Below are 13,951 nucleotides of genomic sequence, written 5' to 3'. Positions count from 1 at the left end.
AGTTCCTTGTTTAGTTCGACTCACTTGCTGAGTTTAGATTGTGTCTCTTGCTGTTTTTTCCTAAGCGAAGAGGAGAAACAACACCAATTGGATTGAATTATTTTGATGCAGACTATCAACTTAGGGCTAGTTTGGCAGGACTTCGGCTATGGCTGAAACGACTCCGGTTGTAGCTCCGTTGATGGAACAACTTCTCTAATGGAGATGGAGCTTGGAAAACGTTTGGTAAAACTACTTCTATATTTTCATGAATACATGGAAGATGTTAAATATGCAAAGTGCTCCTAGCTTATGATTCCGTACAAATAAATTTTATTATTCTCCTACAATTTATAATATGATTTTATAATAAAATAATTTTATATGAAGTAACATAGTAGTAATATAATAATAGAATAAGCCAACAATTTATCTTTTCTTTTTTTCCCCTCACTTTTGTCATTTTTTCTATCTTTCTTTTCTCTTCTCTCTTTTTCTAGTTTTTTATCCGATCTACTTTGCTCCTTCTTTATCTTTTACCCACACAAGTTATGTATAAATTATGGAATATGTAATATTTTAAAACACGGTATAAGTCAAGACACTAATGGAAATATGGATTCTTATGCGAACTTTGTATTTGCTACGGGCTCTGTTTTGGTAATACGGACTTTGGGTAATTTAGAATATTGCATCTTCATTGAATTCAACGTGAACTCTTCTAGTTAGTTTAGACCACGTTGTGTCTCCTTTAACACTATTACATTTGATAATAGATAAATAATTAATTATTATACTTAGAAAGGTTAATTTTTTCTTCATATTAATGGAAATTAATGCTTTGCCTACGCATCAAGAATATCACACGTGTGTATGGTTCAGCGTGGCGCATGGAGGGTATCGTGCTTTCGTCTATTATGGATACGGGCTCAACCACATTGGTGCCTTTCTATTCGTAATGCGCGCTGCTAGCTTCTTGCTATTTGAATAGTTCAACATATAGTTTTGCGCACTCCACAGCATCAGAGAACAAACCCGCTGAATGCCTAAGTTGAAATAATTTAATATGGTGCAGATCGATATATGTAGGGCGAATATTTGAACCACAATTCCATAGGCCCCAATACTGGCATATGCAAGTCGTGCCTCTTATTTTTGTCGAATTGCTAGTCAGGCTGATCAGTTTCTGTACGCATAGCAAATAAAACAAATTAGGTTGTGTTTAGATGCTGGAAAAATTTAGACGAAATTCACTGTAGCAATTTTCAACCGAAAGTAGAAGGACTAAACATGATCTAATTATAAAATTAATTACACAGATGGACGGGAAATTGCGAGACAAATCTATTAAGCCTAATTAATCTGTCATTAGAGGTTGTTTACTGTAGCACAATATTATCTAATCATATTCCAATTAGACTTAAAAGATTCATCTCACAATTACACTCGGGGTTATGGAATGAGTTTTATTAGTTATCCACATTTAATACTTCTAATTAGTTGTTAAACATTCGAAATTACTGCAGGTCCTAATTTTTTTTGGAATCTAAACATAGCCTTAGGATGGAAGCTGCAGCACTCAAATCGAGCTCCTCATCCGCAGGATCGAGTTGTTTCCTGCCTAAACGAAGTTCTCATGACTCAATTTAATTACTTCTTGTCCAAATTGATTTTTCTCATCTGCGGATTGCGGCCTAGCCAACCGTCCAACCCTATCGAGATCTTGTTCTTTATTGGATTGAACTTCTTTTCATCAATAATTATGTTGCTAATTCTTGGATTTATTTGCTTGCATCTATCTAGACCGGGTGTCTCATTATCTAAAATTGAGCTTGCATCTATTTAATAATGTGAGCGACGTAGAGGACATGATGCATGGAGGTGCTGTACGTGTGTGATTGGGGAAGGGAAATATAGAATCCATGTCCATGTTATCCTATTCGGCATGAACTCTTTGGTCATGTCCTAAATTTTTTTAAATTCGAAAATAGCTATTTTCTAATTATATTTGACATGGACTGTTGAGTTGATCTAGACCGTTAGATCTTCATAAAATCCAACAGTGTAAATCTTCTCTTTTTTAGATTAACGTGGAAATTTCTAAACTCTCTCGGCGAATGTGGTGCCTTCTTTCGACTTATTTTAACCTTCTCTTATTAATATAATAGATTAAAGTACCCCACGTCTTGGAGTGTGGATTTGCTCAAGGCATATAAAGACCATGTGCATACAGCTTTATACTCCCACCTTCCCTCAATATTGACGGGCACACTTCTGTGCAATATATTCAACCTGCTTTTGGTCTCCAAACTTGCTTAGTAACGCGCACCTTCTCCACTGGCATCACCTTCTCTTTCTGCTCCATTGACTCTTGTTGACGCAAACGTTGAAGCCTTCTCTTCTGAGTGTGAGATATGCCTGAAGGACACCACTTCGGCCGTAGACATTCAGATCCTTGCGTGCTCTCCTTTACCTGCACATTTGGAACAATAGGTGCATCCTTGACTAGATTATCATGAACTGATCGTTGCAATACTTCATAACAAGGATGAAGTAGGATATCGAAAATTTGGATGCAACCACATATTAGCATAAGGAGAAGGTGGACAATAGTAAACGTATGGCCAAGACCAGGATGAAGTCGGCCCTAAGGGATAATATGCTGCCATAGGAGAATTATTCATCGAACTTGATTGCACATTACCCGCATGTGAAGTTCTCGAAGCTGCATCATTGTTCAGTTATTCCCTTTCTTTCTAGCAACTCCTTCCTTCTTGTACTTAGCCAAGAACTCTGCAAAACTCGGCTTGCTTTTTCCTTCGATCTTGGAGCCACCTCCATGCTCTCTGGAATCACCGAACAGTCCGGTGACAAGCACCGGACAGTCCGGTGATAGACACCAGATAGTCCAGCCCTCGCAGACCCCTCTGCTTTGGTCTGGCCTTGCCTCCCCGAGCCTCGATGCCTTCTGCATCGGCTTCACACTGACCTTCGTCAAGGGCTCCAGCTTCTCTATTCTGATGATTACGCTCTTCTCTTTGGTAGATTCGGCTTGATGTGGCCGAACTAGAAACTTTGCACCCTACAAGTCAATAATATTCATCGTTAACGGTTATTGATCAATTTGCATACTTTTGAAAGCCAAATGTCCCTCATCAATAGCCGCTTGTATATGCCGACGAAAAACATTGCAGTCATTCGTCACATGAGAAAACAAGTTATGCCATTTACAATATGCTTTTTTCTTCAAATCATGAAGCAGTGGCATAACATGATATAATTTAATCTTTCTGGCTTTCAACAACTCATCAAATATTTTATCACACTTAGCCGGATCAAAAGCCAACCTACGCTCTTCTTGCCGATTTTTAGAAATCGGCTTGAGGGAATCACAAGTGCTAGATTTGTTTGTGGATGACCATACGAATTCAGAAACATAAACATCTTTGTCCTCATCGTCCGAATTATTAGAATCGGACCCAAGCACGCAAAACAGGATGATGAGACTTCTTATCCTTAACTCGACTTTCATTAGCCAGAGCTTTCTGTAAAACTTGGTTGACATCGCTAAAATCATGTCCCTCTAGCTTGTCTTTATGAACATCAAGCAAACCATCACAAGCTAGATCAGCTAGATCTTTATCAGAAAGTGTTAAACCAAAACATCGGTTTCTAGTGTCCCTAAATCTTCTAATATATTCAGTAACAGGTTCATTGGGTTTTGCTTAACCGATGTAAGGTGTGAAATTGAGACTCGGTTTCACCGGCATAGAAATAATCATGAAATTTCTTTTCCAATTCTTGCCAAGTATGAATTGAGTTGGAAGGCAATGAAGTAAACCAAGTAAATTCAGCACCAGATAGAGACATAGGAAACAATCTTATTCTCAAAACACTACTACTGCTGGTAGCCTCATCACATTGTATAATAAATTGACCCACATGCTCTAATGTGGTTCTATTGTCTGTACCGGTGAACTTAACAAAATCAGGAATTTTATACCCTAGAGGATATGGAATGTATTCGTAGTTATCAGGGTACGGTTTATGATAGGTTATAGCTTTAACTTTAGATTCTAAACCGAAAGTTTCTCTCACAACCCTTTGTATTTTGGCTACAACATTATTTCTTTCTACCTCATTAGCCAAAGATTGATGCATCGGCTCCGAAAAAGGAACTCCATTGTTAATTGGTGGCATAGTGGTCCGATAAGGTGGATACGATACAGGGTTCGGCAAAGTATGTGAAATATGTGGTCCTGAACCAGACGTAAAAGTATTAATAGGTGTAGTGTATGTGGCGGTAGGATGTGGTAGGATGTGGCATCGTAGTGCTAGCATGAGTAAGCGGAATCCCTCCATTAGCCGAATTCCCCAATATTGTTCGGCTTTGTATATGATGTACTAGTTGATGAGGACATCCTCCACTATTACCCGCTGGCAAAGACGCAACAAGAAAAAGACCCAGCTGGCCCAGTTGTAGTCGAATGGTGACCATGTGAGCCTTTGAATAATTCTACCTTGCTTAACTTGGGAAGAGGAAACCACCTTAAAAGAAAGAGCCACCCTTCCCTTATCACCTTATCAGACTAGTCTTTTGGAGTGATTGGGCCTTTTCCTTGTGGGAACTGTTAGGCCTCGGGCAACTTTAATTTGTTAGGCCTCGGCCAACCCAACCTAGGCGGATGCATCATTTGGTATCAAAGCTGGGCCCACTTAAAGAAGGTGAGAATGATGAGGACATCTCTACTATTACCCGTTGGTAAAGACGCAACAAGGAAAGAGCCCAGCTGGTCCTATTGTAGTTGGGTGGCGACCGTGTGAGCCTTTGAATAATCTCACCTTACTTAACTTGGGAGGAAAAAACCACCTTAAAAGGGAGAGCCACCCTTCTCCTATCATACTAGTCTTTTGGAGTCACTACGGAAACCAGACAACTTGCGACGGCCAAAAACTGCCGAAAATAAGGCTTTCCCGCCGAAAATAAGCTATTTTCGGCGGCTTTTCCTTATTTTCGACGGTTTACGGCCGCCGTTGGAAAAGCACAGAAAATAAGCTTATTTTCGAGACATACCCCCAAAATAAGTTAATTTTCGACAGCCAGGGTCCAGCCGCCGAAAATAACTTAATTTTCGTCGGCTACAGTAATACCGTCGAAAACAGTGACTAATTTTCGGTGGCTACAGTAAAACAGCAGAAATTAATTATTTTTAAATTAAAAAATAAATAAGTAAAAAAATCATATAAAGCACCAAAAATATAGAAAAAATCACAGAAAAATTATACAGCATCGTACAATCACATACAAGTTACAACATCACCTCAACAATCACATACAACAAGTTACAACAACGTACTGTGTACAAGAAGGGATTTCTGTGTGTATGTTCTTTTCAGCCATTGCCTGAAACAGATAAAAAATAGTACAGAACTAAGCTTGAGACACGCAATATAAGAATGGTTTATATGGCACAAAGTTAACTAGGTGTTCAATCTTCAACAATCAAAACCCATGACCTCTTCAGGATCATCTGTATGACAATGATTCTTTTTGCCGTGCAACCAGCTAGTTCACATAAGTCACCCACATGGAAAATAACAATTAACTGATCTGTTTTTTAGAAAAGAAAAACTGGAGCTGGAGCATATAGGAAGTATGGCCATAGGAGGAAGCAAGTACCTTAAACCATTCTCCCAACACAATCTGCTTCTTTCTCGTAACTGCATCGAGGAGCTCGGGTGTCAACCAACATGATTCATCCGCAAGAACATGTGTACATCCATCACTCCACTTACGAGTAGCGTATGCACCTTACAAAAAAGAAAAAAGGTGGTCATCATTAGTGTGCAAGATAACAAAAGGTTATCATGTGTCAGCAACTGTAGCAATATTCATGAAGAAAAATTATATGCTTGATAATGAACCAACCATGCTTCTATTACAGATAATGAACCAACCATGCCATGAAAAAAGGCCACTATGGGGACAAATGACAACCTGTCAGGAAGATAAAAAAATTTGGAAATTAGTACAACTGTTGCATTCAACTTTCACAGCAAAGGATCACAAAGATACATATGAGTTAACTTTGTTTGTTTTAGCGCGCGCAGGCAGGCGCGGGGGGAGGGGGGAGTCTAACCAGCAATAGGCTTTCATCATAGTGCTCAAGCTTTTCGTGCGCTTCTGCTCTCCGGAGCAAGGCTCTCCGGAGTTAAATTACCTATATTTAGAACTAGACCACCCCAATTACATATTGTTCATGACCCATGAAATCATAGCAAATGCATATTTGATAGCTTGCAGGCATCATCTAGGAAATGTTAGGCAAAATTGTTAGGGAAAAGTACAGTGTTATTGCCTAAATGGACAAGTAAAATTGCAAAAACGAAGTACAATATTAGTGCCAATAAAGTACAATATTACCTCCAATGAAGTACAATATAATTTTTTAATCAGACTCGAACCCCTTGCCCTCTTGCGGAAGGCTCACCGCGGTTCCGCCTGGTGCATCGATGAGGTAGTATGTTTCATGGATCTGCTTGCCAAAGAAAAATGAAGAGAAACTTCAAGATGTGCGACAGATCTGGGGAAAAGAAAGGGAAGGACAACAAGGCTTCTCCCTGCACCCCACCACCACTCCCGAGGGTCGGCGGATCGCCACCGAGCCGCATCGCACCGGGATCTGCACACCGTCGTGGCACGCCCTTGGCCTCCTACCTGAACTTGAGGTACTGCGGCCGGGAGCTCCTTGGCGGTCCACTGCATCTGCTGCTCCCTGAGCAGCTTCATGGCCTCACCCTCGCGCTTCTCCTGCTACCGGCGGCGGTCGGCGGCGCGGCTCCGGGCGGCGGGCGGCGGCGCGGGAAATGCATGGACGAGGATCATGGTGTTCATTCTGGGTCCAGTTGCTGCAGCGATGAATTGAGTAATTGAATAGATTTCCAAGAAAGAGATCTATGTTCTAGGATATTTACCAAAATCTTTTGTACAAAATAACACCACTAATCCTGGTAATTATGATTTGTAACTATTCTAAAAGAGCTGTAGGAAGCAAAACCCATTATCTTTTTGAATCAAACAATTATTAAGGAAGCTAGCAACACACTAAAATCTCTAGAATCGTTCCTATAAAATCTCTAGCACAGAGTGACAGGAATCGCAGGATCCAAGCGCTTCTAGACAAATGTAGCACGCAACCACACAAAATCAAGCAGAAATGCCGATCCAAACAAAAGCTCAGCACAGATTACGGCACCTGGCGGGGGGCAGTCCGCGCGGGCTTCGCGGCGGCGGCGGCGGCCCCCGAAGACCACCTTCCTGATCACCTCCGACGGCTGCGCGCAAGGGAGCGAGGCGAGCTCAGTGGGTCAATCGAGCGCGGCATGCCACGGGGAAGATGCAGCGACTCGTGGAGGGAGAGACTGAGGAGGAAAGAGAAGACGGGGGAGTGCTATCTGGTCGTGGCGGCGCAGCGGCGACGGCGTGGCGGGGGCGGGGCCCTGGCCCTGCGGCTGCGGCCACGCGAGCAGGTCGGCCATGGAGGTGTGGGAGCTCCTCACCGGCGCCGCCCGGTCCATCTCCTCCTCCTCCCCGCTCGCACTGCTCCCCTTCCTCCTCCCCGCGGCTCGGCGAAGGCGCGGCGGGCGCAGGCGTGGCGCGGCCGGCGGCCGGGCGGCGCGGGAGGCCGGACAGAGCGGGAGGCCGGGCAGCGCGGGCGGCGGGCGGCGGCCCTGCGGCGCGGGCTGGGATCTGTGGATTTTTTTGAGTGTGACGAAGCGTACGGATCAAAACGGTCGGGAACCGCCGGGAAACCCGACCATTTCTGTTACCATATTTTTTATGCGGGAACGGGAATGGGAATGCGGAAAACGAAATCGGGATTACGGCATTCCGAAAACATATATTTCGATCGGTAACATGTCGGTAATGATCGGGAAACCATAATTCAAATCGGAAACACCAACATCGTATAACCAGTTGAACCATTCAACAACACCTCAGCTTGCTCGGATGAATGAGTTCAAGAAAAAAGGTGACCAGTTCATGTAGGCACAGTCAAAAGAAGAAAAGGAAGAAACAATTAAACAAAAAAGAAATGTATAAATGGTTGGCCTTTTGAGGTGCGTAGTGTCCAGCAACTCATAAAATGAATGGCCCATGCGGCCCACTGCGCACGGCAGCAGCAAAGCAAGCGCCACCACGCCAGGCATACTGCATGCACCTCTCAGCTTTGGTACCACCTGGATTAGGTAGCTAGGAGGGGTTCAACCCCTGCGCTATATAACTCCCAGTCCCAGTACACAAGTGCACTCCGTCGGTTCCCCCGGTGCCTGGTGTGGGCTGGGCCAAATAGAGTTCGATTTATGGATTGAAATAAAAATTTGCTTGCAAATATGGGAAAATATCGTGGGAATATTCCCGGTTAAATATGGGAACCGGCAAAACGGTGAACTGATTCCGTTCCTGATTTCGCTGGTTTTTCCCGGTTTCTTTCCCGGTTTTTTGTATTTCCCGTTGAAATGGTATTTGGACGGGAAAATCGGTATACAGTGTCGGTCGGGACGGGATTTTTCCGTCTCGTTTTCAACCCTAACAAAGCGGTAGGTGCGGTCGATGGGGTTTGACGGAGCTTAACTTTTGGCGTCGGCCGCCGAAAATTAGACAATTTTCGGCGGTAAGAGCCTTCAGCCGTCGAAAATTACGCTATGAGAAGGACCGACGCTCTTGGCCATCGAAAATAAAATTAGCCGCCAGAAGTCTTCATATTTCCTGTAGTGTGTGATTGGGCCTTGTGGAAACTGTTGGGCTCCGGGCAACCTTAATTTGTTGGGCCTAGAAGGAGCTCAGGGGAAGTGGTTGCCCGGGTGGTAGAGGCAGACAGCGGGCGGTGAGGCGAGAAAGCGGTGGCACCACTAGCTGGAGCAGGGAAGGACAACCGATGGGCGGTGTCGGCGCAGGGGCACCACGATGACATCCCGGGTGGGCCGGTTTGGCATGGTCGGCGGATCCGGTGGTGGAAGCTGCGGGAGATAGAGCATGAGGATGGGATGGGGGCGGTCACCGGAGACGAAGAAGGCGGGGATGCTCACGTGAAGATAATGACGACAGTGTGTTTCATGTAGATCTGGACGGAGGGAGAAGAGGAGGGGGACAAGAAGGGGAGCGGAGAGAGGTGGGAAAAGGACGGTCCTTGCTGACGTCAGGGCGGTGGATGGAGCTCGTGAACGCGGACGGAGGAAGACTAAGCCGGAATCTTTTCATACATTTGAAATATTAAATATAGACTAATTATAAAATTGATTATAGAACTCGTCTATAAATTTCGAGATAAATTTATTAAGACTAATTAATCCGTCATTAGCATATTATTACAGAACTCGTCTGTAAACTTCGAGACGAATTTATTAAGACTAATTAATCTGTCAGTAGCATATTGTTACTGTAGCAGTTACTATAGTAATTTAGTGTCTAATCATGGTCTAATTAGACTTATTAGATTCGTCTCATAATTTACAAACAAACTATACAATTAGTTTTTTATTTCATCTAAATTTAATACTCTATGCATGAGCCGCGACATTCGATGGGATAATTTTAGGATGTAAATTTTATGCATCTAAACAAGGGTTAAATGGGACGGGCGCAGGGAGAAGATGTTAAGGCTGCGGCAGAAAAAATCAACTATGGCTATGGGGCCCACATTGCAGAGAGGTTTGGTGGTCTCCGATTAGCACTAAACAGTGAGTACTCTCTGTCTCTCAATCGCCTTCTTAAATAAATGTTAGAAAATGGGGCACCATGAGACGGAATTTACACTGACCATTTTCTCCCGTGTATAGTTAGTGTTCATGTGGAAACATACTTTGCACGCAGCATATATAGCGCTTAGCGGAGTCAGGTAACCAGCACCATGCCCCAACGGCCCCACCCCATTGATCTCACCGTTTCGCACGAAGAAACGAAAATGTCCAACTCACCAACATATGCCGCGCGCGCGCGCTCGCGCACGTGTCCGTTTACAGATGCAAGATGCAACCAATAGTTGAGCAACCACATCGAACGACGATTCATGGATTGATGATTTGGTGTTGTTGACAACGATTCATGGTGTGTGTCGAGCACTCGAGCAAGATCCGCCTGCTACCTTGTTCCATCACCGTTTGACTAGAGGAACTCGTAGAGCGTGGTGTTCATTTTCCGGTCGGCGATGAAGCGGTGGAGGTGCTCGGTGGGGTGGATGGCGTCCCAGAACGCGTACTTGCCGGCGTCGGCGCACGTCAGCGGGCTCGCCGCGTTGCACATGTACCCCATCTCGAACCGCCCCGTCGCGCCGCAGCACCCGGCCCCGACGTCCTCGAACCCGTGCGCCGCCGGGTCCGCGAGCACCTCCGCCACGGCGCCGTACACGTCGCCGTACACCACCCTGGCGCCGCCGCCGAGCCCGCCGTCGTCGGCGCCGGCGCTGTCGAGCCGCGCCACCAGGTCCCGGAGCCCCGCGTTGAAGCCCCGCGCCGCGGCGTTGTACTCCTCGGTGCACGCGCCCGTCGCCGCGCGGCGCTCCAGCGGGAGGCACCCCATCGGCGGGAGCCCGTTGAGGTCCAGCTTGCGCGCGCCCAGCGCGTGCAGCGCGCGCGCGAAAGCCTCCGCGACGCCGAGCAGGTAGCCGGCGTACTCGGACGCCGCCGCGTACTGCGCCGCGCGGCCCGACGGCACGGCGTAGTAGTTCTCCAGGAAGTCGTTGGTGCCCATGCTGACGATGTAGAGCGCCTCCGACAGCGTCTCCTCCGCCTTGTCGTCACCCAGGAAGCTCCGGAGCTTGGCGGCGTACTCCTTGAAGTAGTCAAGCTCCTTCCACAGCGGCAGGACGGACTGCGAGACAGACCAAAGCTCTCGATCGTGACCGGCGTCGGAGCTGGCATGGAAATGCACACGGTGGCGGGCTGGCGGCTTACGAAAAGATCAGAGGTGGCGTTGTCGTAGCCGGCGCCGGCGGAGGCGAAGCAGGCGCCGGTCGCAAGGCTGCTCATGTCGGCGTTGGGGTCCAGGTACGCCGGCACGAGCGGCGGCAGCCCGAAAGCCTCGGAGATGAAGTCGACGGCGAGGCGGCCGTTGGAGAACCGGCCGGTGGGCTGGCCGCCGCCGCCGCCGCCCACCCGGAGGTCGCGGCCGTAGGGCGCGAAGTCGCTCCTGATGACCGTGGAGATGTAGTTGTTGTTGCCCGTGTCGACCGTCGAGTCGCCGAACACGATCACCGCCGGGACCTTCGCCGCCGCCGGCCCGCCGGAGAGCGTGTGCAACTGCAGGAGGATGATCGGTAGCAGAGAACGCCGCAACGTCGACATGATGTGTTTGTTGTCCGTGCACAGATCGATGATTGGGAAATGGCCTGCAGCTGCAGTTCGTCCTCCAGATCAGCAAGTGTGGCTCAGTTTCTGTCGATTGGATATCGTGTCTGGTGTCAATTTCTTGATGTGCTGCCATCGCCTTTCTCCAGAGTTTGGCGAGCTACTGGTGACTCGCCGGCATGGGATTTCCGGCCAACCACTGATGGAGACGAGACTGCATGTAACTGAACGGAACCTTCCACTTGTCGTTAGTCTACTAGAACATTTAGCGCGCTTTGCGCGCCCTAGCATGACTACCATTAATTTTAACAATATAAATAGTTAAAGAGCATCTACTTGAAATTTTGTTCAAAAAGTATGTAAAAATTATATCAGGTATCCCTAATATAGCGTGCTTTGCTAAGCCTATGCTTCCCTTTTCTTATTCTCAAATAGTCAATTTATTATAAATATTTTAAATAGCAGTTGGTAAAAACTTTGACGGAGTTATGATGATGAATAGAAGCTCAGACGATCAGCTATTAATTCTATAAAATAAAGTTGCATATTCCCAATTAACATCTACACTATATTAGTGATTAGTGATAAGAATGTAACAAATCTTGTTCTTTTCTATTTATTTTCTTCTTTTGTCTATTTCTCTTGCTCTTTTCTTCTCTTTCCTATTTCTTTCCTTCTATTTCTATTTCCCTTCTTTCCCCAATCCTTTGTATCTATTTATTTATCTATTCTCTCTCTCTTTCTTTCTTCATTATAAATCTTATATACATAATCTTTGTTTGAGTATATAATTTATCATTCTTATAATTTTTATCAACCATTTTTGTTTCTTTTACAAGATATCATATTAGTAGATTTGTACTTACTTACTTACCTTTTACCGTGATCTAAAAAAACATTTTACTATAGTATCAAACTATTTGATCACAATTAAGAGTGAGTCGTGCTTAATTTATATTAATTTATTTATGTTGTGGACTCCTAAGTTGGGGTGTGAAATAATTTATTTCCTTTTATGAGCTAAGTTGTTTATCACGTGTATGTTTACTTATAAAAATATATTTTTTAAATGTAGATGTATTTGTTCTTCACATAAAGTTCGCGATGTTTAATATTTTATTTGTAGTATGGTATTATTTGTTCAATATGTTTAACCTTTTTCGTAAAAAAATATTTATTCCCAATAGTTGAAATGGATTATTTAGTGTGAAAAATGTTTTCTTTCATAATGTCATGCAAACATAGGTAACTGGGATCGTGTTTGAAAGATCTTGTCATAAGAAAGACAATGGTGCAATTTAAATTTAATTAGAAGCTTGATCTAATAGTTATAATTTTTTAATTTTGAATTTGCATGCATGTGGGTCACGCAAGCTGAAACTATTATCCCGCGGTACGCATGGAAACAGTTCCGCAGTTGGGCTGATGATTGCCCATCTAATATATCCTCTAGGTAATGATAGTTGGAAATATCATCTGAAATGGTATATATAACTGCACCCTGAGCCTCATTTGTTGCTTGTTTTCATCGCTGCAGGTGGGGTAGTCACACTTCAGGACCCATCAATCTGTGTGGGTGGAAGTTGGTCATACAACACGGATGAATGATGTCGTATTTTTTTCCCTCTATGTCCACCGTTGTGTGGCAAGCTGAACCTGTTCCACGTTGACTACGATGCCAGAGCGGTCGTGTGGTCCATCCTCTCGTGTCTAGCACGTCATGGTCCTGATGCACGGAGCCTCCAAGTTTGCCAAGGCCTCCGCCCTGGGGGCGTCTACTCCTAGTATGTACGACTACCATCATATCATCGCACAAGTCCGTCGGAGTTAAAAATGTTCTAGAGATGCAAATTGTTCCAGAACCAAATAAAATGTTCCAAAACAAGATAAAAATGTCCCAAAGATAGAAAATATTCCAAACAAATAAAAATATTTTAGAAAAATATCATCTAAATATAATCAAGTGTGGTCTAGTTTTGATGATCTTGTCGTAAAAGATACAACGGTGCAGTCGAAATTTAATTTGGATAATCGGTTCGTAAAGTAGAGATTTTTTTAGTTTGGGATGCACGAAAATCAAGACATATGGGCACCTCTGCCCTTTTCCCTTCTCTTGGAGCCTGTTGCGCGGCACCAAAAGTCATGAGCTCATCTTGACAACGTGTGGTGATACGGAGAGCAGCACGCAACCGTGAAACGCAGAGAAGGCCGGAGGGGGCACCGGTCTTTAAGAAACCCGATTGTCGTTTTATCTTCGTTTACCACTCTTCATCTAATTTGAACTATAAACAAAAAGTCTTTTACTGAAACGTTAATAAATTTATAAAATTTGTTCAACTACAATACAGTCTTCCACCATAGTGCCTATTGATCATACTAGAGGAATGGAAATCTTGATTGAGATACTGTTATATACCGGGAATACCACGGGCTGGGCCGCTGGGCTCATGGACAAATGCAGCCAAGCCCATCACTTTCCGGCCCAGATATCCGGCCTGAACAGCATGCAGCCGATATTAATTATTTAATTCGACAAGGCGGCGCCGCTCTCCTCCGTAAGGAAGGAAGAACCCGCTAATCCCCAGAGGCCTAGCTAGATCGTGACTTCGTGAGTCTCCGGCTCTCC

At 44.8% G+C, this 13,951-nt stretch overlaps 1 protein-coding gene and 2 long non-coding RNA genes across 6 annotated transcripts; all 3 read right to left on the bottom strand.

Annotated features, from left to right (window-relative positions):
* Positions 1–2,227: 2,227 nt before the first annotated feature.
* On the bottom strand, positions 2,228–4,551 carry LOC120648273. The gene is made up of 3 exons (XR_005664874.1): positions 4,500–4,551; positions 2,684–3,061; positions 2,228–2,452 (listed from the first exon to the last, which is right to left on the bottom strand). It is a non-coding gene; the product is annotated as an uncharacterized LOC120648273 (long non-coding RNA).
* A 670-nt stretch (positions 4,552–5,221) lies between these two features.
* Positions 5,222–7,609, bottom strand: LOC120648258. Of its 4 annotated transcripts, none has more exons than XR_005664873.1 (5): positions 7,236–7,609; positions 6,404–6,888; positions 5,909–6,290; positions 5,660–5,790; positions 5,222–5,383 (listed from the first exon to the last, which is right to left on the bottom strand). It is a non-coding gene; the product is annotated as an uncharacterized LOC120648258 (long non-coding RNA). The 4 variants fall into 4 exon arrangements; XR_005664871.1 differs by having other exon boundaries at positions 5,909–5,977; positions 6,120–6,888; positions 7,236–7,608; XR_005664870.1 differs by having other exon boundaries at positions 5,909–6,888; positions 7,236–7,608.
* A 2,250-nt stretch (positions 7,610–9,859) lies between these two features.
* On the bottom strand, positions 9,860–11,441 carry LOC120648247 (GDSL esterase/lipase At2g04570-like). Its single transcript, XM_039924979.1, has 2 exons — positions 10,933–11,441; positions 9,860–10,849 (listed from the first exon to the last, which is right to left on the bottom strand). The coding sequence occupies exons 1-2, from the start codon at positions 11,320–11,322 to the stop codon at positions 10,145–10,147; spliced, it is 1,095 nt and encodes a 364-aa protein (XP_039780913.1). The 5' UTR covers positions 11,323–11,441; the 3' UTR covers positions 9,860–10,144.
* Between the last annotated feature and the right edge of the window lie 2,510 nt (positions 11,442–13,951).

This window comes from Panicum virgatum, chromosome 1K (genome assembly GCF_016808335.1).
Source record: "Panicum virgatum strain AP13 chromosome 1K, P.virgatum_v5, whole genome shotgun sequence".
In the NCBI taxonomy this organism is placed as follows: domain Eukaryota; kingdom Viridiplantae; phylum Streptophyta; class Magnoliopsida; order Poales; family Poaceae; genus Panicum; species Panicum virgatum.
This window is presented reverse-complemented; position numbering and strand designations above follow the sequence as displayed.

What these genes read in the sequence shown, in the direction of transcription:
- LOC120648247 (XM_039924979.1), bottom strand. Translation starts at nt 11,322, where the DNA reads ATGTCGACGTTGCGGCGTTCTCTGCTACCGATCATCCTCCTGCAGTTG. An exon ending in ACGCCACCTCTGATCTTTTC is followed by an intron (nt 10,850 to 10,932) that starts GTAAGCCGCCAG and finishes TCTGTCTCGCAG; the next exon opens with TCCGTCCTGCCGCTGTGGAA.